At 40.7% G+C, this 27207-nt stretch overlaps 1 protein-coding gene across 1 annotated transcript; it reads left to right on the top strand.

The window, feature by feature from the left end:
* The first annotated feature begins 12571 nt into the window (after positions 1-12571).
* Positions 12572-26336, top strand: GJA1 (gap junction protein alpha 1). Its single transcript, XM_089530484.1, has 2 exons — positions 12572-12804; positions 22333-26336. The coding sequence occupies exon 2, from the start codon at positions 22349-22351 to the stop codon at positions 23495-23497; it is 1149 nt and encodes a 382-aa protein (XP_089386610.1). The 5' UTR covers positions 12572-12804; positions 22333-22348; the 3' UTR covers positions 23498-26336.
* Positions 26337-27207: the final 871 nt, after the last annotated feature.

Raw genomic sequence — 27207 nt, 5'->3', positions numbered from 1 at the left:
ATAATGGTGTACAGTGAAAAGGCTCATAATTTCACTAGATAGGCAGTCTTTTGTTGCTCTGATTGGAGGCAAATCCCGTGTCCTATGACCACTCATAGGGAATGTTTATATTCTAGTCAGATGACAGCATGGGTACAACAACCACCTTCATAGTTTGTGAAGGATAACAAACACTTTCAAAAAGAATTCTGTGGATAAACGGCACTTTTGTTTATCGAGGTAGTTAAGCAACTATGCATATATAAACAGCTAAGGGGAGTCAGGCTGGAGATGAGTCACTATGGTTACTTTTTGTAGTCTTTCAGTGAAGTGCCAGACTTCAGGTAAGGGGAGAAGTAAATTCAAGTTGCCTAATTATAAAATTCTTGACATTTTTCTTATTTTCCCAGTCCCTTGGTTAATAGAAAATGGAGTTTCACCACTTATTTGCATCTTCTTTTGTGAGCAAGAAAGGTACACAAGTGTGGAGCAAACTATCTTGAAATGTAACCAACATATCAAAGTTAAAACAAACAAACAAAAGTCTTTACTTATAGCCCTGTTTAATCTTATCAGTAGCAGTTCAGAGCAACAAAATAATCTCTATTTGAAGAGACAATCAAATTTTGTCTGTGTGATGCAATCTCTAGCTTCCATTCACCACATACAATGGCTTGGGTCCTAACTTCCCTTTCTCACTGCAGCACCATTTGAAAAGCTGATCCTGGGGCAGCCTTCTGAATGGTATGGAATGTGGCACAGAGCGTTGCAGCAGAAGTGGGGAATCAGATGAAAATGAGGGAGCAGAAGCATCATCATTATTATATTTATTTGTATCCTGCTCTTTTTCCAGAACTCAGACTCATTATCATGAACTGGGAATCATTATCATTACTATTATTATAAACTTTATTTATACTTTGCCTTTCCAATTAGATTTGGACTCGACACAGCTTACTGATTAAAACAATCACAATAAAATGGTACAATTTGCATCCAAACCATTTGTGTTGAACGCAGTGGTATAATAGGATCAGTTTAGACTCTGAACTGACATTTCTCACTCTAGCTTGCTTGCTTGCTTGCTTGCTTGCTTTGCTTGCTTGCTTGCTTCCTTCCTTATGCAGCAAGCCAGCTCTACTGTCTTGGGAGACCCTCCTTCTCAGTTTGCTAATTGGACTTCTGCCCCAAAGTCCTGCCCAGCTGCAGGGACGTAGCCAAGGGGGGGAATCTTGGGGTCCGGACCCCCCCTTCCATTAGAAAAATGAATGGTATGTGCTGCTGCGCCGCTGCACCCAAGCCCCGTTATAATGGTGGCACTTAGTCTGGACCCCCCCCTTCCTAAAATCCTGGCTACGTCCCTGCCAGGTGGCACCAATGCTTAGATGGAAAATTACAACATCCTTTTAATCTAATATCTTTTTCTTTGTAACACACAACTTGTATCTGGGTTATCTGGATGACACTGTTCTTCCATATGAACCTGCTGGGATTTTGAGATCCTCAGAGGAGGTCCTTCTTGCAACCCCATTACCCTCGGAAAGACTGTTTGATGGCATTGCTCAATGGCTGCTCACACACAGTGGAATTTCCAAAAGGAAACTAGGCCATCCCCTCTGGGCTGTCCTGTTAGCAGGTAAAGCCCCTTTAATTCAATGCAAGCTTTTGGCAGTTGACTGATTATTGGGAGACCAGCTTTTCATGGCTGGGTGCTCTGCTTTTTAAACTGCTGTAGTTTTAATTGTGTTTTAATATATATAATTTGTTGAACTGTATTTTAATATAACTTTTGTGTTTCTATCTGTGTTCTAATGTAAACTGCCTTGAGTCCCAGGCTGAGGAGAATGGTGAAATATAAATCATATAAATAAACAAGTTAAACATAAAATACATACATACATAATCTTCTGTCTTCTATTTAGGCCAGGACTTTCCTCAGATTTATCCCCCTTGGATTTATCTAATCCTTTCACTTTAAGTCATCCAAACTAGTGAGCATTATGATGAGTTGTGGCAGTATATCCCATAAGAATTTTGCTGCATGAAGAAGGACTTTCTTCAGTGTCTCCTACTGACAAACATTTAATTGTGTGATTTAGGGATCTAAACATGTGAAACATTTACATATAACTGTTGCTTTCTGTTGCAAGGATCAACACAATCAGATAGCAACACAAAGAGGCTCTGTAGAATAGAGAGGATTTATGTTTAGATCTAAAATAGTGAAACCTTCTTTCATTAGAGCTCAGAACTGAACTTTTTATCCCATTAGTATATTTTTCTATTTGATTTTCTTCTTAATATAGAGAAGGGAAGGAAGACCCTGCAGGAAAGCTTCAACCAAAGCATCCAAATGATGGGTTTTTACACAGAAGAGGGAGGGAGGGAGTCATATATATTGAAACCCAAATATCCTTGGTTATAGGGCATTATATAAATATTTTAATTATGTGTGTATGGTGTCTGGCAATATGATATTAAACTGAAATTATACATCCTCAGATTTATCTAAAGGGAATGTACTTAGGCAATTTTCAAAGAAAAGATCCTGTTTAAGTGTATTAAAGAAAGAGAGGAAAAGCAGGGAGGGAGAATGAAATTTACCAAAGGCAAAAAGGAACGAAGGTTTAAAACCAAACAAAAAAATAAAATCAAATTAAATCAAACAAACATTTTCCTGGCCTGTACAGGTATTGAATTCATGTTATTGACACCACGTACTGAACTGAGGTGTTGAAACTTTCTACCCTCAGGGTCTCGTTGAAGGAGCTGAGAAAGATGAGATTCAGCACTCACAAAATGATAAGAGAAGGGCAGAGCCAGCCACAAAAATGAAAGCAAGTGGAAATGGAGCTTGGCTTTGCCAGGTAGCATTTACTCATATAATTTTATATTGAAATCGAATTTTCTTTGGAAAATGGTAGATCCTTTGCTATCTTAATTTTCTTGTAGCAACAAGTTCCATAATCTACATTTTTCTTTCTTTCTTAAGTTTTATGTCAATGTCTCCAGAGAAGGTTTTTAGATCATTAATAACATTGGGTCTGTCTGTAAAATAGTGCACTCCCAGACTTTTCTAAAGAACAGAAGTAAAGTGTATTCTATTAATAACTAAACCAATTGTGAAGGGTTTATAAGAAATATTTAGGTAATTCAGAACTCAGAAAATTAGACATATTAGTCAAAACTATTCAAATTAATATTTGCACTTCATTTCAAAACATTTTCCTTTTTAGATGGAGAAGGAGAAGTTTCATATTTGTTCTGAAATATTCTGAGACAGAATAGATTGGGTTTCCTCTTTAGTTTTCTCTCTCATTTGCCTGATATCCAGACAAACATACTCCCATTCTATACAGCCTCCTTTCTGGGATCTTCCACGTAAGATCCACTAGACAGACAATGCATTCTGAGCATTTGCAACTCTGACCTTTTGTGTGTCTATGTCTTCAAGTTGCCTGTCAAATTATGGCAAGCCCATGAATTTCATAGGATTTTCTTAGGCAAAAATACTCAAAAATAGTTTTGCCAGTTCCTTCTTCTGAAATATTGCCTACAGCATCTGGTATACCATCTCCTAAAATGGATTTTAAAATATATTTAAAAAATTAAAAAAATAAAAAATACACTATTTTATTTGTCTGTTCTACAAGTCAACTCTGGTTTATGGCAAACCTATCACAGAGTTTTCATGGCAAAATTGATTCGAAGGATTTTGTCATTGCCTTCCTCTTAGGCTGCGATTGTATGGCTTCCCCAAGGCCCCCCAGTGGGTTTCTATGGCTGAGCAGGGATATGAAACATGGTCTCCCAAACTCAGAGTCCAAAATACAAAACACAATACCATGATGGTTCTTTTAATAAAAAAACACTATAGGACACACCATACCCACTCTCTATCTTAACACAAGAAATTTCATAGAATCATAGAGTTGGAAGAGACCACAAGGGCCATCCAGTCCAACCCCCTGCCATGCAGGAAATCACAATCAAAGCATCCCCGACAGATGGCCATCCAGCCTCTGTTTGAAGACCTCTAAGGAAGGAGACTCCACTACACTCCGAGGGAGTGTGTTCCACTGTCGAACAGCCCTTACTGTCAGGAAGTTCCTCCTAATGTTGAGGTGGAATCTCTTTTCCTGCAGCTTGCATCCATTGCTCCGGGTCCTAGTCTCTGGAGCAGCAGAAAACAAGCTTGCTCTCTCCTCAATATGACATACCTTCAAATATTTAAACAGGGCTATCATATCACCTCTTAACCTTCTCTTCTCCAGGCTAAACATCCCCAGTTCCCTGAGTCGTTCCTTGTAGGGCATGGTTTCCAGACCTTTCACCATTTTAGTCGCTCTACTTTGGACACGCTCCAGTTTCTCAATGTCCTTTTTTAATTGTGATGCCCAGAACTGGACACAATATTCCAGGTGGGGCCTGACCAGAGCAGAATAGAGTGGCACTATTACTTCCCTGGATCTGGACACTATACTTCTATTGATGCAGCCTAAAAGCTGCCACATCACACTGTTGACTCATGTTCAACTTGTGGTCTACTTGGACTCCTAGATCCCTTTCACACATAGTTTCATTCAGCCAGGTGTCCCCCATCCTATATCTGTGCTTTTCATTCCCCCCCCCCCCCCCCCAGTGCAGTACCTTACATTTCTCCGTGTTGAATTTCATTTTGTTAGCTTTGGCCCAGTTGTCTAGTCTGTTCAGGTCGTTTTGAATCTTGATCCTGTCATCTGGAGGATTAGCTACTCCTCCTAATTTGGTGTCATCTGCAAATTTGACAAGTATGCCCCCAATTTTGTCCTCCAAGTCATTGATAAAGATGTTGAATAGAACTGGCCCGAGGAAAGAGCCCTGTGGGACCCCACTGGTCACTTGTCTCCAGGATGAAAAGGAGCCATTGTTGAGCACCCTTTGCGTTCGGTCAGTCAACCAGTTACAAATCCATATAACAGTTGCTTTGTCTAGCCCGCATTTTACAAGCTTGTTTGCAAGAATATCATGGGGAACTTTGTCAAAGGCCTTACTGAAATCAAGATATACTATATCCACAGCATTCCCTTCATCTAACAAGCTGGTAATTTTATCAGAAAAAGAGATCAGATTTGTCTGGCATGACTTCTTTCTCTGAAACCCGTGTTGACTTTTTGTGATTATGGCATTGCCTTCTAGATGTTTGCAGACTCTCTGTTTAATGATCTGCTCCAGAATCTTTTCTGGTATTGATGTCAGACTAACTGGACAATAATTGATTGGATCCTCTTTTTTCCCCTTTTTGAAGATGGGGACAACGTTTGCCCTCCTCCAGTCTGCTGGCACCACTCCTGTTCTCCAGGACTTCTCAAAGATTATTGCCAATGGCTCCGATATTACATTTGCCAGTTCTTTTAATACCTTTGGATGTAGTTCATCTGGTCCTGGACACTTAAATTCATTTAGATTAACAAGGTTTTCCTCTACTATCTCTTTACTTATTCTGACTTAAAATTCCCCTAATCTGTCCTCAGCTCCATCATCCTCAGGTTGAGCTCCCTTTTCCTTTTCTGAGAAGACTGAGGCAAAGAAGGTGTTGAGTAATTCTGCCTTTTCTCTGTCCCCTGTTAGCATTTTGCCATCTTCTCCACGCAGTGACCCTACCGTTTCCTTCTTCTTCCTTTTGCTGCGGACATATCCCAAAAAGCCCTTTTTGTTGTTCTTAACCTCTCTAGCAAGCCTGAGTTCATTCTACGCTTTAGCTTTTCTGACTTTATCTCTACACAGGCTCGCTATTTGTTTGAATTCCTCTTTGGTGATTTCCCCATTTTTCCATTTCTTATACATGTCCCGTTTAAAACTTAGCTCAGTTGAAAGTTCCTTAGTCATCCATCCTGGTTTCTTGAGACATCTCCCATTTTTCTTCCTCACTGGAACTGTTTGAAATTGTGCCTTCAGTATCTCCCTTTTTAGAAACTCCCATCCATCTTGAACTCCCTTCTCTTTTAGTATTGTTGACCATGGGATCACACTCAGTATTTCTTTAAGTTTACTAAAATCAGCTCTCCTAAAGTCTAGAATGCGTGTCTGATTATGCCTGGCTCCTCCTTTCCATTGTATAACAAACTGTAGGAGAACATGGTCAATTCCACCTAAGGATCCCACCACTTGCACTCCATTAACTAAGTCATACCTATTGGTTAGGATCAGATCCAAAATAGCTGATCCCCTTGTTGCCTCTTCCACCTTTTGGACAATGAAGTTATCTCCAAGGCAAGTGAGGAATTTGCTAGAACTTGAGGATTTGGCTGAGTTTGCCTTCCAGCAAATATCAGGATAGTTGAAGTCGCCAATCACTACTACATCTCTCCTTTCTGAATGTGTGGTCATCTGTTCTTGAAAGACATCATCCAATTCCTCAGTCTGACTTGGGGGTCTGTAGTAGACTCCCACAATAACATCCTTGTTGTTTCCCTGCCCTTTAATTTTTATCCAGATGCTCTCCACCTGGCTTCCAGGATTGATGTCCTGGATCTCTTCACTGGTGTAAATGTCCCTGACATATAAGGCTATTCCTCCTCCTTTCCTGTTTGGCCTATTTTCATCTGAAAAGATGGCATACAAACCGAAAAATTGGCCAGCAAATCTAACACCATCAAAGTCTAGGGGGAAAACCTTCAAATGATAACAGCCAAACTGTTAGAGGTCACTGATCAAATTTAAAACTCCCATAAAGAAGCCATTTCTTATATTTTCTCTCCAGAAATCAGACTTGATCACAATCCTCAATTCAACCTCTCATAGACTGCCAAATTTCAGGCCAAATCTGTGAAGATGCTTTTGAATACAAGTCTTGGAAACACTGTACTTCATCCCATTTCTCTTTATAACTGTGGGATACAAGATAGCCATCATATAATGCTATGAAGAAATCCAGCCTGGCAGAAATGTTATATTATTGTGGTTCTTCACATTCTGGAAAATGCTACCATTCCATGCAGTCATTAGGTCCTCATGGCTAAGATTCTCAAAGTCAAAGTGAAGGCCTTTTGAATGAGCATAACCATGTTCAGCTACATGGTGTGCCCTTGCCTCAATTGTGTGTCCTGTTTCACAATGTTGGTAGAGATGTGAGTGCATGATGTTATCAGATAATTATATCTGTTCTGGGTTGCTGAGGGATTTGGGCATACAAGTTTGGGCCATGGAGTGTGATATGATTTTATGTCCTCCTTGAGTCTCCTTTGGTTATTTCCTCCCAGTCCTGGACTCTGTTCAGGGTTAGACTCATATTCAGTGCTCATAGAACAGGTATTTAGTTATGTTTTCTTATTAATGTCTGTAATGCATCTTTTCTAAACACTTCTCTTTTCCATTGCAACAAATATCTTCCTTGGAAATATTACAAAATACTGGAACAGAACCATTGAACAAGCGGGATTTATATAAGCATTGGTTGAACATTCGGTAGTTGATTCAATGGGTTACTGTAATTTGGAACAGCAATTGGGTTTAAACTACTTTTTCTCTAAAGCAAAGGTGGAATCATGCTACTCAAAATGATGGTTCTTGAACTAGTGCCAGTTCATGAGCCATTGGCTGACAGTCTCTGATGACATTCAAGAAAAGAAAGAAGCAGTTGTAGCCAATGGGTATGGTCCGTGGCACATTGGAAAAATTCCCACACTTCAGATTGCTTTGGAAACCCTGTTTTAGATCTTGCTGGAATTTAGCCCCCAGTGTTCCTCGTCATTTGTTATGCTGACTAGGAATGCTGGACCTTGGAGCCCACCAATCACTGGAGGGGCACAAGTCCCATTCCTAGAGTTTTAATTTTAATCTATTGGCGTTTTGGCTCATGGATGCTGAGTAAAGATTATTGCTGAGACTCAGGGAACATTAGTAACAGTTTTCCCTTCTTTCCTTTCACCTTGGAGGCTTGTCCTTTAAGCTCCAAGAATCTGCTGACCCACATCCAATTAGACTAGAAAGGATTAGGTTAGCAGAACCTATCTTGTAGAGTTGACATTCTGCCCTAGAAATGATTTCGCCAGAAGTGAGTAGTGGGAGCAGTCTTTTTAACACTGTGGCTATGGCAATATAGTGTACATGGACAACAGTGACATGATAGGTCTTAATAAATAAGTAGGACGATGTATACCAGACAGTGTAGATGAGTATCTGCCCATTGTAAAGTGTTGTGCTCTGATTTCAAAAGGCTGTTAACCCAGAATAAGCATGATCAGGGTTATGGCCTTTAATGAACCCTCTGAAACCCAGCAGTGGAACAAGAGTTCCCAGCTGTCAAAATAGTGAAACATCACAGAACAATAGACTTGGTGCACTATCCAAATACAAGGGCTGCTGAGATATCTGTTACGCCTTTCAAGGAGTTGTCCAGCACTCAGAGTATGAAGCAGCTCAACAGAATCAAAATAAGGCCTTGTCATAGGATCAAACTATAGATGATGATCATGGATCTTTTGATGTTTGATGTTTTCATTTAATGAAACTGAATAATAATAATAATAACAACTCCAAAGTGGATTGGAATAAGAGCATGAGGAGAGCTGGGTTTTAACTCATTTTCCTTTCACTGTGCTCTTTATTTAAATCCTCCCAAGAAATGGTTATTAGTCCTGTAGCATAATAATACCACACTGGGGAACCTATTTAGATAGAAAATTGGTGTGCTATAAAATACCTCCTTCTCCACTGTTATGGTTATGATCCCATTTGGATGCCTTTAAGTAAAATCAATAATCTCAGACGATCCAATTACAAATCTCTCACATCATGTAAATGTCAAAAAGTTAAAACAGCTGAAAGTTAAATGGTTAAAACAGGCTAAATAGTTAAAACAGCATATCAAGTTAAAACAGTATATCAGGGCCCAAGCTGAGGGCCAAACTATACATTGCACATCAGCTGGGTGTAATGTTCATCTTGCAGTCTGTTCTCCATTCCGAAGTACTCCCAGGAGACAATACATTGTAGTGGACAAAGAACAAAAGGAAGAGTGAGCGTAAGGTCAATATCAGGATTATGATATTATCAGGCACTTTCTGTGACCAGTGATCACATAGGGTCTCATTGACAGTTGCTGTTGGATTATTTTCTGCACCACCTTGCCACTGCCGTCTGTTTATCTCTCTTACCTGGTAATAGCAAAAGGAACAAAGGGTAGAAACACCAGACTCTTCTGATCTCACTCTCTCCATTTGGCAGTGGTATCACTAGGATTGGTATCATCCCAATGCAGTATCTTATATTGTAACCCCCCGGCTGCCCAGCACCCCTCCTCCTGCCAGGTCAATAGTCCCACAGGAGTAGATAAGACTGCTGTGGAAGAGGAAGGCTCTGGTCTACTTGCTGTCAATGGCTGGCGGATTTGGGCATCTGAAGGAACATCTGTCCAGCAGTTCTGGTCTACTCATCTGGTTCTCAACTCCCAAAGGGGTGCAGGCACTATTTGACAGTGGCTTCCAGATTTTCAACATGCCATATTTGATTTCAGAATTTGATATACATTATGTAATGTATTTGACCTTTGATAGTTTATATGGTATTTTAAAGTTTGGCTACATTTGATAGCTTGCAATGGTATTTATCAAGCAATCTTAGGCATTCCTATGCAAAAGTAAGTCCTACTGAATTCATTGGCACTTATTCACAATTAAATGTACATAGGATTGCAGCTTCTGGGTCTGAAAATATATGATAAATAAGGAATTATGTCTAATAATTTTATCACTGTGGGGAGGGTTTGGGTTTGGGGTTTTTTTAAATTGTAATTTTTAATTGTTTGATGCTTTATTTATACTGTTGAAATCTGCTTTGATTCCTCGTGAAAAAGCAGAATACAAATTATTTATTATTATTATTATTATTATTATTATTATCTGTTAACATTTGATACTTTGCATCTTAGAAGTGGTAATATTTGATATCTGTCCAAATTAAAACAATCAAGGGATTTCCAGGAAACATTGAAATTTTCAATCTTGTGATACAGTTTTACATTCAGTGTACAAATTCAAATTTGGAACAGTGAAAGTGGAAGGGTTATCAAATTCAGAATACTTGCAAACATTTCTTTCAGCTTGTTGCCAACAATAGTAGAACCTCTTGTGCACATACAGGGTTAGATGACTAAAGTAACTAGCATCTTCTCAATCTAACAGACAGTGGCAGTATGCACAAAACTGCTTTCTGGATAATACCATGAACTATGGTGAATAAGTGGAAAACACCAAAAGTCAAACAGCACCCCCCCACACACACACACAGACAGACACAAAGCTTGGGGTGAGCTATTTGTACTGAAGCTTGTTAGCTAGTCCTTCCTTGAATGAACCAGCAATGGTGATTAAACTGGATTAGGTAATTCGAATACCTCTTGGGAATCTATGCATCTGACTTAAAAGGGTAAATTAACATTGCCAAAACCTACACTTTAGTTTACACCTGTTTTTTTTTTTAAAAAATGCATTTTAAATTAAACTGAATTGATTTATAACTCTATTTCAATTCAACCCTAATTATCTCTGCTTGAAAGTAAGCAGTGATGTATTCAAATCTTTTACTCCAAGTTTCTACTTTCAAGTCTTAGGTCCAGTCACAAGTCCTTGCAAGATATTTTCAAGTGAAGTCTTGAGTGTCAAGTCTGGGAACCAACTTTAACCAAATAGGGGGGGGGGGAGGAGGTGGGGTGGTGCAGGGACTTAGCCAGAATTTTGGGAAGGGGGGGGGGAGGTCCAGACTAAGTGCCACTATTATAATGGGCCTTGGGCATGGCGGTGCAGCAGCACACACCATTCATTGTATCTAACGGAAGGGGGGGTTAAGCAGAGACTGGGTGGCCATCTGTCAGGGATGCTTTGATTGAGAGTTCCTGCATGACAGGGGGTTGGACTAGATGGCCCTTGTGGTCTCTTCCAACTCTACGATTCTATGAACTTTGAAAAGCTCTGGTTAGGTTTCAGTGCTGCTTTTGAATTACAGGAGCAATCCTTGTGCGGTTTGTGCAGCAGTTGCCTATCTTACACCCCAAAGTGCATGTCATGGTTGTTGAGTTTCTTAGGATGGTGTTTCTTTCCTCACTATTTTGGCAGCCACAGAGCCACCAGAGGCTAGTCTGGCTCCCATTCCTCATTTTCCTTTCACCACCAGGCAAAAACATTCCTATTTAAGCAAGCTTTTTGGGGATTAAGCAGGGAAGGTTTTTAGTATACATGTGAGTTTTATGTGTTTTTGACTTTTGTATGGTTTTTAAATCAGTTTTATGATGTTTTGGTGTGGTGTTTTAAAACTAGTCTTAAATTTTTCTTTGTAAACGTTTTAAATGTGTTCTGGAAGACACCTTGTGTCCCTGCCCAAGGGGGTGGGGGGGAGGCAGCATATAAATAAAGTAAATAAAATCAAATGAGAGACAGTGTGGCATTTTGTGCGTTGGACTGCATAAGAATTAAGGGTTTGATTCCCCATTCTGGAATTAAGGGTTTCATTCCCCGCTCAGCCATGAAACCACTGGTTGACCTTGGGAAAGTCACACGCTCTCAGCCGCAGAGGGAAGGCAATGACAAACCTGCTCTGAACAAATCTTGCCAAGAAAACCCCATGACAGCCTTAGGGTCACCATTAGTCAGAAACGACTTGAAGGCACACAACAACAAAATAAAATCTCAGTGTGGAGCCATCACAGTGTAGTGGTTTGAGCATTGGACTACAAGTCTGGAGAACAGGGTCTGAATAAAATAAGTAAAATAAAACAATAAAATTAATAAATATGCATATGTGTGTGTGTTAAAAATTACACAGAGACTTGTGCAACTGCGCCGTGTCCTCTGAAAAGGCACGGATTTCACATAAGGGTGGGGAAGGCACCCAGTCTAGGTATTCTGCCAGGATGTGCCAGCCAGCAGGGGGGGAAATACAAGCCAACTCTCTCCCGCCACATGTTTTTGTTGCACCTTGTCCAGTGCCAACAGGGAGCATTCCCTTTCAACCATAAGCACCTCCATGCCAATTTAAGGTGGCACCACCTTTGGTGCCAGACAGCTCTTGGATGGCTTAGGAAGAGAGTTGCTCTAGGCCAGCTGCTGATGGAACCCATTTTCCATGCCTTCACTGCTTTGGAGCAAACTCCGGAGGGAGACATGCTGCCACGCACCTTTGGAGAGAGTGGCATGGCACAGAGTCAACTGAGCCCTGTCACTTCTCTAGGGCAAGGTGGCCTTGGATCCTGTCCCATGTGGGGATCTTTCATGTCTCCCCATTAAAAGTATGTGCTTACACAGCTTACACTTGGATGCTGCCTTCCCTCCCTTGATCACCTCCTTTTCTCTGACTGTCTCTGACTTCTGTGTCTTCTCTGACTTTTCCTCCTCCCTCCTCCTCATCTTGGCAGCCCCACCTCTTGTACTCTCCCCCCCTCTTTTTCCCTCCCCTTTCCACCTCCTCCCTTAAAGTTTGAGTAGCTTGAAAAGTTTCTTCTTCTCCCTCTTCAAAGCTAAGCCTTCAAGGGAAGGAGGGAGGGGGGGGAAAGAAAAAAAAGAGGTTGGGTTTAACTTTTTTAAAAAAAAAGAAAGAAGGGAGGGCTTGGGTGGGTGGTGGTTTTTTCTTTTCTTTTTTGGCAGATTTCTTTTTTAAAAAACCCACACAAGATCTCAGCACTTTTCTTTCAGGAACAGGGGAAGGCAGGACACCCAGCAGACCAAAGAGCTGGAGACTTTGGGGGGGAAAGGTTTAAATAGCCAGGCACTTTGAAAACAGTTCTGGTTGGGTTGCAGACCTCTCTGAGGAACTGAGGAGCTGTTGGACCTTCTTCACTGCTGACTGGCCAAGGTAAGGATGGGGAAAGGTGGTAAGATTTTTATTTTATTTTAAAAAAAATTGGTCAGAGGGGAGGATTTCCAAGTTGGTTCTAAGGAGATCTTCTTAATCAAAGTTGCAGCTGACTTTTCTTTGGTTTTGGTCAAGAGGCAAAGGGATCTTCTTGGAGCACCTTAGAGACTAACTCAAAGAAAGAAACTGGGAGCAGGAGCTGAAAGCTCCAAGAAGATCCTTTTGCAGAGGGATTTCCCAGATCCCTTTGCAGATGGATCTTCCAGATCCCTTTGTAGAGGGATTTTTCTAACCAAGATCTTTCTTTCCTTTAGTTTCTATGCTCTAAACCTTGACTACTAGGGACCCTTCAACAAAGCAGGAGACCAAAGTTTTGTGTTTTTCTTCCAGGCAGACAAAAAACACACTCGAGATGATATTTTTGCCCCATCTCTCCCAGCCATTCTGGGTCCTTAATTCTTTCTCCAGAGGCTGAAACCCGATTTGCTAAGTTTCCCTAACAAGCTTCCTCCAGGGAAGGAGAAAGTGCTGGGCTCCCTTTGCTTTCGCCTTGGAGATCCAACCTTGGCAAGGCGAGCCTTTGCAACACTGTATCTCCTGGAGAAGCAGAGCGGACTTGTCAAGGCGCCCCAGACATGCGTCTGCGCATCCACACGGAGCCAGGAACGCGTGACTGGGGCTGGAGCGCTCATCCCAAGCCAGATTTTTCATTGGGAGGGGGCCTTTTGTTCTCAAGGACTGCTGTTTTTCACCTGGTGGTTTTTTAAAATTTTAATTAATTAATCAATTAATTAATTTTGCTTCCCCTCCCCTTCTTTTTACTTTTTCTGGAGGATAGATCCAGTCTTTTGTTCAAGGTTATATATAATTTTTTGTGCAAGAAATGTCTGTCCAAGGAAGAGCCTCTCTGTTTGCGTCAGGCTGACATTCCTGGAATCTTGATCTGAAAACCATCTTTTAGATGTGGGGGGGGGGGGGGGGAGGCTAAGCTAAAGAGCTTATGAGAGGACAAATGCTAGGATTCCATAGGATGGAGGGACAGCACTTCAAGTGGGGTGAAACTGCATTATTTTGACAGTGTAGATGCACGCATCTACATTGTCAAAATAATGCAGTTTCACCCCACTTGAAGTGCTGTCCCTCCATCCTATGGAATCCTAGCATTTGTCCTTTCACAAGCTCTATTCCTTTCTCTGCTGGTGTCTCACCAAACTCCAAATCCCCAGATTCTGTAGGATGGAGCCATGGGAGTGCAAGTGGTATCAATCTGCTTTCTTTCTCCAGTGTGGATGCACCCTTAGGGCACATCCCAGCAGAATCCCTTTCATCTGATGTCTTCCCCTTCTCACCAGCCGAGTTGTAAATCAAAGCCACCAAAGGAGAGGGTGAACTTCAAGAAGTGGGCAGGCAGACTCTCTTTTTGGAGGACCTGCATTGCTCTTGCTTACTTTTCCCTTTCCCTCTTTGCTTCTCCAGCCCCAGGATATTGGGCTCATAAATCTTGCAGGCAGGGGGCCCTGTTGTTTCAGAAGCAAAAGGTTCAGGGAGAGGGTCTTTTTTAAAAAAAGTAAAGTCAACAAAGGTCAACCAACAGAAAATAATTTCTTTCTTGTGTCAAGGAAGGAAGGGGATGGAGGGGGGGGAGAGAAGAAAGAACTACCTCTTATTCAGACATCTGGATTTCTGAAGCCTCCAGATTCTGAAGCTCTTTATTTCCAGAGACTAGGGGGGGTGGGGGAGAAGGAGGAGGAAGAGAAGACCTTTTGAAGTGAAATCCTGGTGCTGAACCATGATACCTAACTAGAATACAAATAGGAGAATGGTGAATAGAGGAGAGATCATGTGCAAAGGATTTAAGTTTTGCTTTTTTTAAATTGCAGTCCATGCCAAACAGAATGCAAAGCGATCTTGCAGCACCAAACAAAATAAAGCCCTTCTTAACAGGACCTGTTTAACACAAGCCTGGGTGCCCTTGGCATCTCATTCATCCCTCTTGGAAAGCTTTAGGAAGTCAGACACTATTTGTAGCTGGGGAAGTGAGACATAAGGGTCTGATGGAATCTGGGGCTGAATGAGGAAATCAGGATTAGCAACACCATTCAGTCTTTATTCCCGATGGCTCAGGAGTATTTCCTCTTTGCATTAAGTGAAGTGTGTCATGCAGCTCTAGACATGTTTTGCTCAAAAGTCAGTGCCACTTTGTTCGGTACAGCTTCCTTCTTAATGCTTTAGAATTACAGCCTTGACGTAGTAGTCAGGTTGCTCAGAGTTGCAGCTGAACACTGCAGGGTAATCAAAGCAGTCTCAAACTGGATTATTTCTACAGTGTGTTTTGCACCTAAGGCATAACTATCATGGAGTTTTCTTGGTGGAATTTGTTCAGAAGAGGTTTGTCTTTGCCTTCCTTTCAGGCTGAGATAGTGTGATTTGCTCAAGGTCACCCAGTGGGTTTTCATGGCTGAGTGGGTATCCAAAACTTGGTCTCCCAGTGTCTAGTCTAACCTTCAAGCCATTACACCACACTGCTTCTCTTTACCCATACATTACTCAGATTCTTTCTTCCTGTGTTCAGCGTGACTTCCTTTGGCTTTGAAGCAGTTCAGAAATTATTGCAGAACATTTTTCATCTTATGCATATGTTAAGTACTCTAAAGTAAGTCATATTGCAGAGCAGGTTCAGAACATATTGCTGCCTGAGGCAAAAAACAAAATATTCCCATTGGTACAGAAGCTCACTGGACAGGCAGCTGAATCTCTCTTGAAGCGGAGTAACATCTTCCAGCACATGGTGCACTTGGAAATTGTAGGATAGGCATTGTGGAATGTGCAGTTCTATTCTGTGGCAGAAAGGCAGCTGGAAGAATTGCTCTCCTGACCCCGCTGCCCAGCTGCCAGATGAGGGAGTCCCTTCAGTTTGCCTGATGGTAGGGCTGGCCCTGGCACATTATGTTCCATAGGTTATTCAGAATTACAGTGGACCCTTGTTTTCTGCTGGGATTTGGTTCCAGAACCTCCCGTAGATGCAAAAATCCATGGATGTTCAGGTCCCATTAAATACATTGGATAGTAAAAGTTTCCTTTATATAAAATGGTAAAACCAAGGTTTGCTTTTTAGAATTTATATTTGTTTTAATATTTTGAAGCTGTGGATACTTCAGTCTGTGGATAAAGAATCCGTGGATATGGAAGGCTGAGTGTATGTGGATAGGCTCAAGCTTGCATGTCAGGGAGATAAAGCCCAGCATTCCATCCAGCAGACAAACAAGCTGTGTTTGGTCTTGAAACCAAATGTTCCTTCACTTTGGATAAAAAGACAGCTGCACAGGTGACATCTGTTTCCTGCTGAATAACAATTCTGCCTGAACTAACTATTCTCCTTCTGAAGCCTGGAGAGCTGGCTCTCTGGTAAATGTTCTCTATGCATTTTTGTGAATTGTTATGTGGTCTCTGATGTCTGTTGATCTGACACCCACAGTTGGAACCTCTCCTGCTGCCTTTCTCTTTGCATCTGACCCTTCCTGGGCCTTATGCTCTGTTTCTTTGGTCTAATCTACACTGAAAAAATAAAGCAGTTTTACACTACTTTAACTTCCATGGTTCAGTGCTATGGAATGCTGGGATTTGTAGTTTTGTGAGATATTTTGCCTTCTCTGTCAGACAGCTCTGGTGCCACAACAAACTACAAATCCCACAATCCTGGAACCTTGAACCTTAGCAGTTAAAGTAGTGTCAACCTGCATTATTTCTGCAGTTCAGATTAGACCTTAGTCTCTCTGAAGCTAAGAGGACTGTCTGCTGATCTTGTTCTTTGGTATTAGCTTGTTAAAATGAGTCCCCAGCCTTAGAATGGACTGCAGGGATTTCAGATTTGGGGTTAAGGAAGGGAAAGAGGATGTTTTGTGCTGTTGTTGTTTTTCGTCCCATTTCTCTGTAAGAGGAAATATTCAAATCGCTGTATTTCTTTATATCCTGTCCTCAGTTTTAGCTCTTTTATTCCTTTTTAAATCTCCCCCTCAGTCAAGATGCTAAGGTGTTTGTGGAAAGTGAGCTAGCCTCCATTTTATCTTCCCAAAAGACTTGTTGCCTGAGAGATGGTGACTGTCCCAGACTCAGTAAACTTCATAGATGAAAGGTGATTTGAACTCACGTCTTCTCAACACAGGTCTATTATGCTAAGTAATACATAAGACTAACTCAACAGCAGTCATACATATGTGTGTTTTTTTCAGAATAGATAGAGGCTGGATTTGCAGCTCTATCAGACAGCAAGGAAATCTAGGGGTGCTTTGATTTTTTTCTTTTAATGAACTAAATACTTCTATAGCTAAATTGTCTTTTCCAAAATCTAAGTGGATTTTCTGGCTATCTTTCTCTACTCCCATTCCATACCCAATTCAGTCTCCTTAAAATGTAGTGTGCCTCATATAAATTTGGGCTCTCTCTTTCAGCCTTTCCCAAGCTGCCACCCTCCAGAAATTCCAGACTGCAGCCCCTATCATCCCCGATTGGCTGGATATAATGGCATAGTGGTTTGAGTGTTGGACTATGACTCTGGAGAAGAGAATTTGATTCCCCATGAAATCCACTAGGTGACCTTGGGCAAGTCACATGCTCTCAGCCTCAGGGGAAGAAAAGGGCAAACCTCCCCTCAACAAATCTTGCCAAAATAATTATAATGATAGATCCACTTTATGGTTTCTATAAGTCAATAAACCACTTGAAGGCACACAATAACAACAACAACAACAAGTTTGACAAATCTGGACAGTGCCAGTTTGGCATAGGTTACTCTGTTTATTGTGCATTTAGCACTTGAATGTGTGTTGTATCAGATGTTTGAATGCTGATAAAAAGTGCTCAAAAGTCTAGTTTCTCTGGTCCAAACACACTGCAGAAAGCATCCAGTTTGAGACTGCTTTAACTGCCCTGGCTCAGTGCTAGGGAATCTTTAAGAACTGTATTTTGTTGTAGCACCAGAGCTCTCTGACAGAGAAGGCTAAATGTCTCAGAAAACTACAATTCCCAGAATTTTATAGCATTGAGCCTGGGCAGTTAAAGCAGTCTCAAACTGGATTATTTCTGGAGTGTGTTTTACAACACAGTTTTCTGGGGTAGTTTTTTTAAATGTAAACTGAAGAACTATTTGTCCATCTGTGTGCATGCCTCATACCACATCACCACAGAAACATGACAAACGCTTCCCTGTTACTTTCTGACATGGCACTCAGTCATCAGCATAGGTACTGAAAATGGCTCTATGTGTCCTGGAAAACATGAGCCACATGATACACCACCCAGCTTACTTTTAGAAAGTGCTTTACTTTCCCAGCTGTGGCTTTGAGATCAAATTTTTCCTGCATACGGTCATTGAAAATGCTAACCAAGTAATGCCATCATTAATCCCCCCCCCCCCCAATGACATTGTCTATTTTTCAACAAACACACTAAAGTCCATTATCAGATTGGAGCTGCTGTTTTAGCATATATTTAATACATTATGTATACACAGTGCTCTAGAAAAGTTCACATGTGATGATTCCTCACAGCTAGTTGAATGTACATTCCCTTTCATTCACTGGCTGGAGGCGCAATGTGATATGAGGAGCACTGAACAGCATGTATGCACAGTTGTGACCTGCGTAACATCTCTTGGCAAGTTTCCCAATGAACGTGATAACTCCACACTCCTGGCCAAGTGACAAAGTGTCCAAAGCTTTTTGAGCTGATCCCCAACAAATTTCTGTCTGTTTGAAAGAGGAAACCACAGAGCTCATGCTGTGAGTTCTGTGGTACTCACACATTGGCAAGATGAGAGCAGGACTGCAACACTGGGGGGAAAACATGCAAGGAGTACTTCTCACATGCCTGGCTGTGAACCATAGCAGTAAATCAAAAGCATGGCAAACCTCTTTAGAAGTTTGGAGAATTCTTTAGAAATCCATTGAGATGTGTTCCCCGCTTGGGGAAAAACAAACAAACCGCAGACAGGCAGCATAGCATGCCACTTTGCTATGCTAAGATGATCTGCAGTCATTTATTGACTTGTAATGGCTCCTGCACTGACAGTGCATTTATTTGGAAATAGTTAGGTTCCTTAACTTGCCCTGGAAATAACTTCCAAACAAGCCCAAGGAATTTTTTTTTAAAAACTTCCTAGAACAACCCTCCCTGCCCCAAGCCAACATGGGCAATTCAATCTATGGTTACTCATAAAGAAATTCCATAGAATTCAGTGGACCTTACTCCTTAGTGAAGCTGTACACTGTGGCAGCCTCGGGCTGCAACCCTGTGCCTACTTTCTGAGAACTCTGTCCCACTGTATCCAAAGAGGCTTCCTTCTTAATAAACACAAATAAGACCACACTATTAGGGTATAGCTTGGGTGAATGTTGACAAGTAAGATATAAATGTTTTATTCTTCTTTAACTGTGATGCAAACATGAAGTTGGTGAAAATGTTGGATCTCTTCCACAATCTATCCTGCTTTGTAGACATCTATGCATAGAGACACACAAAAAGCTAAAGTGCTTGTGTGAACTACATTAGAGCTGGCATAAGGCTTGCTGTGAGAAGACAGGTTGAGATGCCTGGTGCAAAGTCAGCAATGTGTTGCAAGCCATGACTGTATGTCATTATTTCAGTAATAGCATGAGATAATCATAGATAACATCATAAGTGAGATCAAGTTTTGATATTCATTCTCATTCAACCCTGTATGAGGGCTGGGACTGGGGGGGGGGGGGAGGGGGGAGTCAGGATCCTTATTATTATAAGAACTCACTTTTTGATTTGGCAAAACGGTTATTCCTATAATTGTCTTTCAGGTTATGTTACTGAAACTGTAAGTTTATTTCATGCTTGTATTCTTAGAAATTTCCCAAATTTACAAACTGTTCATCATGTGTAGTTCCTTTAAACTCAGTTGAACTCCATTGACAGCATGCATTGTCATGAGTTTGTAAACTTTTTGAATTAGGATTTAGTTTTCTGTCTTGTGGTGTGGACTACAATACTCTCTCTAATAACTATACCTGCTGAACCTAGCATAGTTTTGTGACAGAAATATTTGAAAGGTGAAAAGAAATTAAAATTTCATCATTCCAGAGAAGATACTAACCACTGTTCCAGCTTAGTCTGCTGTCCGGATATTAATTGTTGATGGGCAGTTTCCATGCCCCTTCTATCCTGTTTCTGATGCTACTTTATATTTAAACTGGACTTGGATAGATAGAAGAAGCCTTCAGGTAAAGGAATGCACTTGGAAAATCTTGGAAACAGAGTAGTGCCATCTGTACAGCAGGGCACAGGGGCACCCTACATACAGCACTATGTTTACTCAGAAATTTCTCAATATGTTCAGTGAAATTCATTTACTGGTATATTTCCCCCCAATGGGGCACCCTGTCAGTTTGTTACAACTCTCATTATTGCCAAATGGTGCAACTAAGAGGGTACGGTGGCTAGAGATAATGGATATTGCAGTCCCACTGCATCTGGAGGGCACTGGGCAGTAAAAGTTTGGCCTAATAAGTACTATATATTTAACAGGGCAGACCTTGTTTATTAGTTCCTTGTCAAGAAATGAAAATATTATCATTCAAAGCTTGACATATATTGCCCAAAGAAGGAATAGTATCCCCAATCTCATTAAAACTGTATCTTATTAGCACCTCTCTGGCTAGACACTGAGAGAGCCTTAAGAAAGCAAGAAGTAAATGATTTTGTTGAAAAATATTTTTCTTAAAACTGCCTGTATAATTCATGCAAGGAACACTTTCTCCTGAAATAAATATAGCCTTGGGTAACAATAACATTATTTTTGCCTGCTAAAACCAATTTAAAAATTGATGATAAATTGAAAAGAAATATTGTTGACATGGAATTAAACAGATAAAATTTGCAGTATACCTTCTTGCATTAATGGAGCAGAGAAGAATGTAATTAAAAACAAATAATCTAAAACTTCCCATGAATAACACCTCTTTTGTTTTCAATCATACTTTCAATCTGAAATAACATTATACTATAAAGAAATCCATTGAGCCTGGAAGGAAGTCTGATAATGGCATATTTTAAAATCAGAAGCAAGTCAGTTAATGAAATCAAGAAGTTATTATTTGAGAGAAAGGAATGAACTGTTATTTCGCAGGATGTAGAAAAAGGATGTTTTTCAAAGACCAGTTTCAGAACTTTCTAATTCAGTTTATGTTGTTTGATGATTGACTAGATATTCACATATACTGTGCTTCCACTCAGGAATAATCTATTTTGCTCAAATACTTCATGTACAAAATGACTGTAAACTCTGGGAGAAACTAACATTCAGCACATGAGACAGCTGTCTAACATCTCTAATCTCTTTGGGGGAATGAGAGGGTCTGACTGTTGACTTGGATTTATGGGAGAAACCTGGACCTAGCAGAGACTTCCTCCTGGAGGAAGATGGGGGAGCAGTTTTCACCTTTCCACTGCAGCTTACAGTACAATATCCCATGTTGTTCTAGGGCAATAATTCCCAAATTAGGGTCCTCCAAATTTTTTGGACTGCATCTCTCAGAAGCCCCTGCCAGCATGGCCAACAGTCAAGAATTCTGGGAGCTGAAGTCAAAAACACCTGGAATGCCAGAGTCTGGGAATCACTGTTCTACAAGATCCTTAACCTGCCAGAGCAGTTTTCTGGGTGTATCAGAGTTTATAGCAGGAAGAAGAAATTTGTGAAAATTTGCAGTAGAATTCATCTGGATGCAACTTCGGACTCATGTCCCTCTCCTAAGAATGATAAACACTGAGTTCTGACAGCATCATCAGATTTTGGGCAAAGATTATCAGTATATAACAATGGCCCAAAACACACGGGCAAAAAGTGCTGGCTTCTGGCCAGTCCAGGGGCATGGTGTGTAGATGATCAGCTAGATCAGCCATAAGCTGTACTGAGGCTGCTTAAGGTGGCCCAAACCTGGCCACAAAAGGAGTGGGGGAAAAGTTCCTTGCTGGTGGTCCATTTTGGACCACGGCAGCCGCCAGCCTCGGGACTGCAGTGTCCGGTTGCCATGGACGTATGCCAATCAGGGTTCACTTGTGGCTGGTACAGCCAGAGGCCACTCCAAGCTGCTTGGCTGCTTCAACCCAAAGTAGGCATACCCTAATGCCTTGTAATAGCAACACCTTCTTCAGCAAAACTCACAATCCATTGCTTTCTGTAAGTGTTCACAATGAGTCTTCAAGGTGGTAGAGGTGGAGCACACACTTGGCATGTGGAAGATCACAGGTGCAGTCTCTTCATGATCAACAATTTTATCAAATGTGAAACAGCCAGGTAGCAAAGATCCCTGGTTTTAGTTCTCATCTTGATATCAAGACCAACTATGACTGCTTAACAATGGAATTGTATTTTTGAATAATACACTCACTCTATCTATCTATCTATCTATCTATCTATCTATCTATCTATCTATCTATCTAATATCTCAATTTGTGATGTGATGTGATGTGATCCCCTTCTTACCTCTTTGTTGTTGCTTTTTATAGGTAGTGGGCAGTGAAGATGGGTGACTGGAGTGCTCTCGGAAGGCTTCTTGACAAAGTCCAAGCCTATTCCACTGCAGGAGGGAAGGTGTGGTTGTCTGTCCTTTTCATTTTCCGTATCTTGCTATTGGGAACAGCTGTGGAGTCTGCCTGGGGTGATGAGCAGTCGGCATTCCGGTGCAACACCCAACAGCCCGGTTGTGAAAATGTCTGCTATGACAAGTCCTTTCCAATCTCTCATGTGCGCTTCTGGGTTCTTCAGTTCATTTTTGTGTCAGTACCCACACTCATGTACTTGGCACACGTCTTCTATGTGATGCGAAAAGAAGAGAAGCTGAACCGAAAAGAAGAAGAGCTCAAGGTGGTCCAAAGTGAAGGTGTTAATGTAGATATCCACCTCAAACAAATAGAAATAAAGAAGTTCAAGTATGGGATTGAAGAGCATGGCAAAGTCAAAATGCGTGGGGGTCTGCTCCGCACTTACATTATCAGTATTATCTTCAAATCCTTTTTTGAGGTGGCTTTTGTGCTCATCCAATGGTACATCTATGGGTTCACCCTGCAAGCCATTTATGAGTGTGAACGAGTGCCATGCCCACACAAGGTGGATTGCTTCCTCTCTCGCCCCACAGAGAAAACCATTTTCATTATCTTCATGCTAGTGGTATCTATTGTCTCCCTCACCCTGAATATCATTGAAATTTTTTATGTCACTCTCAAGAGCATTAAGGATCGCATGAAGACAAAAAATGACCCGTTCTCTCCCAACAGTGGCTTGAGCCCCTCCAAGGAGTGTGGCTCCCCTAAATATGCCTACTTCAATGGTTGCTCCTCTCCAACTGCCCCATTGTCACCCATGTCTCCACCCGGGTACAAACTCGTCACTGGAGACAGGAACAATTCCTCCTCCTGTCGTAACTACAATAAGCAAGCTAGTGAACAAAACTGGGCAAATTACAGTGCTGAGCAGAACAGGATTGGGCAGGCTGGGAGCACCATCTCCAACTCACATGCTCAGAACTTTGAATTTGCTGAGGAGCCTGAGAACACCAAAAAAATGGACTCTGGGCATGAGCTACAACCTCTCACAGTTGTGGGCCAAAGGCCTCCAAGCAGAGCCAGCAGTCGAGCGAGTAGCAGACCTCGACCTGATGACCTGGAGATCTAACCTTCCACAGCTGAAGGAGGGTTACTTAACACAACTATGCTATGAAATTAGAATATGCAAACATGCTGTTCATGCGGTTCTATTGGAGGTGGTACTTTAACAATCTCAACCTCGAGATTTTAACAAACATTTTTAAAAAGAAAACTTGGATTTTTTTTAAAGTGGGAAGTTGGGGTGGTGTGGGGAAGTGCAGCACATCTTGGTATTTAAAGTAGTTGATTTAAAAAAAATGTTTAATGCTCTTTTTAAAAAAACGTAGTACTAAAGTAGTGGGTTGTTTTTCTGTTTTCTTTTAGAAAAATTATAAAATGTCTAGATATGTGTGTCTGTAATACGCAGATTCCTCCTCCCCCCTGAGTTCTGTTTTTGTTTTACTAAAACAAATGTTAAACTGAGATAATGGAGGGGAGTGTCAGAATGAAATGAAGATGATATTCGTTTATTGAGCAACTGACACATTGAAAGATGGATTTTTGATCATTTTCTGAAAAAGAACATTCCAATCTTAACATGTGCACTTTGAAGGAAATTTTCCTGGTATGAACTTTTCAGTTTCTATACGCTCCTGCAATTATAGTAGGTTTCCTTGGAATTACACAACTCCATTTCAGATAATTCCCACCCAATATGCTTTGACCATTTGTCTTTTTTGCTTCAGAAGCATCAACATACTTGAGCGTGCAGGTTGGAGGAGCTGTTCTATACTAGCATTGGTCATTCCATTACCATCACCAGAGCCAACACTCCTACTTGGTAAAGACAGCCATTGTGGTTGAAATTACAATCACTGCCTCAGGATGAAAGTGCTTGGGGGAGGTATTAGTTCTCTAAATATTCCCTTTGTTGAAGGACAGAGGAAATACCCTGCACCTCCTAAACTACTTGCTACTTTCAAGTGTGGTGAAAGATGTTGTCCTGTCATCACTGTTGAAGTAAAACCAGTTACTGGGTCAATAGTTGGAATGGGGATGTAAGCCATCATTTTCCCCTTTGTTTTTGGCAGAGATATATCTTGGGTCGGGACTAATCACCACTGACAGATCGTACAGTTTGTATATACACTTCTCTGTGAAGCTGGACAAGGATTCTATGGTGGTTTCATAGTATCATCCACTGATGATACCTAAGCCCAACTGAAATCAGTGGAATTTCAACTATTATCACTGGAACTGGAACCACTATATTTCGAACCAAAATTCTGAAAAGCACTGGGAATGTTTCCACTAATTTCACTGACATATGTAGTACATTGATAGATGTACTGAAGTAATCTACGTAGCCTAGTCCTCATACCAATATCCTGTGGATAGGAACCATCTCAGTTATTTCAATATGCACAAGTCCATTTTACAACCACACAGGCATTAATGTGAATAGATAGCTCCTGTGTAATCGGGAGCTTTGGGTATACATTACATTCATATCACTTGGTTGAGGCACCTATGTTTATTTGTATGTTATTTTTCAAGGCAGATGTACATGGAGTTGCAAAGGCATTCATAGATACTCAGACTAATGTGCACACAAAATGCTTAAGCATTTTGGGATATTATGGGTCACTATGATGTTTACATTAATGGTTACAAAAAATTAAATGAGTGCAAACAAAACTGATATGAACAATTTCAATCTTATTTTCATATATCCTGTAGCAGATGTTTTACAAATTTTATATAATATGAATACCATCATATGAATCAAGTCCTGGCAACCCTTGAAACAAACTTATTTCGCTTCCAAGGAGACATTCTGTCTGAATAAGAATTATGACTAAGACACCAAATGTTGCAGGCTTCTATAATTATGATTTTTTTTTTTAAAGAAGGAATGAAACTTCTAGTTCACCTCGTCCATTTCTCTGACTTGTTGTAATTAATGCTTGAATAACACAGATGGTAGTACAGGAAGTGGCAGGGGAGGAAAAGGGGAATATTACCCTGCCAATAATGTGAGAGATTTGGGAACAATTTATGCATCCATGTGCTCCCTGTGTAGTTTGGAAATATGAAATGGACATCACAGATCACATCAAGGACAGAGTTAAGATGTGAAAAGAGACAATGAATTCAACCCCCATGGATTGTGAATGGACCCTTACACAAACTGCTTTGAGCTGTACTAATAATATATGCCTACATTGTCTTTAGATTAATTAAGAATGATGTTATTTGTTGTTCACTTACAAATTAGCTCAACTCAGACATTATTCAGTTCATTTCCAATGATTCGTTCCTTCTCAGTGAGAGTTTTGATACTTGTACAGAATTTTTTGTCGAGGTGTAAGGGAGGCTGAAAGAGTACAATTCTAATTTATTTGAAATATATGTTATGGAAAGATACTAGTTTTTATTTTCTTTGTCAACCACAGTGCCTTCTAGTTCAGCACAGTTCAACTGGGAATGTAGCCTTGGTTTCCTTTTGCAGCAACACAGGTTTATGGGTTTATATAACATGTTTTACTAAGTTGTTTGACATTCTTTATTAAAAATCATTGCCAAACTCATTGACTGCATGAATGCCACAAGAGTCCATCAAATCACATTGTCTGGAGAACAAATCTTAGTCAATAAAGTTTTAATTTAGTATAAATCAGGCTTGCCAATTGTTATTTTGTCATGCTGTGGGTCTGACTTTAAATACTGGGAGGACCGCTTAGGCTGCAGGTGATGCCTAGTGACATCACTAGAGTTGGCACCACCTCATGTGGTAACTCATGGTGTCACTTCCGCAATGACCTCCTCCCATATCACACCATACAGAATCCTTCATAATGTTTTTGTACTAATATTTCTCGTAAATCGTAATTCCTGAATATCACTGAATGTAACAGCAATAGTTGTGACATGAAACAACTCTCAAAATTAAAATTATACCTTTAAATTAGAATATCATAAGCACAGCCAAAATGTATGTACATTTACATAGTTTCATGTGATTAAAGTGGAAATTGGGTAAGAAATGATGCTTTAAAAGAAAGCCTCTCCTTTTTCCACCCGTGAGATTAGCCCTGCTCGAGCCTTCTCTTCAGCTGAGCTCCACGGTTTTAAAGTGATTCAGGCAAATGCCACAGTCCATTTCTGCCAAAAGGCAGATGTTTGGGGAGCACTGGTGTCATCCCCTAAAGGTGTCACCCAGTACGCCTTAAGGTCAAAATGTTTGCTTTCAAAACTCATAGTTCTAAGCAGCTCCAGAACAAGACTCATTTTATATCGTTTTGTGTCCTCAATGCCCCTTATTCCATTCCTGCTTTCAGAACAACAGGGCATGTCTAGATTCCTCCTCCTGTGACATTGCAAAATGTTCTACCTGAAGGGGCAGGTAGATTTTTGGCTCCTTATATACCGTGGAGAAATAATAAGTATTATGTAATGCAACAATAATTACATACTATGGTGTATTTTTACCATTTCAGTCTTAGGCAGACTCATACATGAGATCTAAATGTCCCTCTGAAGGACAGCTTTCTATTTGAAGACAAGATGAACTCTTCTACAAGGCACTCCTGGTTGGGTTTTAAAAATAATATAGAAACATTATATAGGAAGAATACTGGTGCCTGCTAATAGCTCCCACACAAGGCTTAGGAGCTGCACCTAAAAGTGGCAGGGGTTGTACAAAAACCTGAAAAGACACAGCTCCAGATTTACATTCTAAGGTTAAAGACACAGCACATCAGGAGTATAGCTATTCGGGGTGGAGGCACTGAACAC

The sequence above is a fragment of the Sceloporus occidentalis genome, unplaced genomic scaffold, assembly GCF_023333645.1.
Source record: "Sceloporus occidentalis isolate IW3139 unplaced genomic scaffold, rSceOcc1.0.p SCAF_6, whole genome shotgun sequence".
NCBI lineage: Eukaryota > Metazoa > Chordata > Lepidosauria > Squamata > Phrynosomatidae > Sceloporus > Sceloporus occidentalis.
This window is presented reverse-complemented; position numbering and strand designations above follow the sequence as displayed.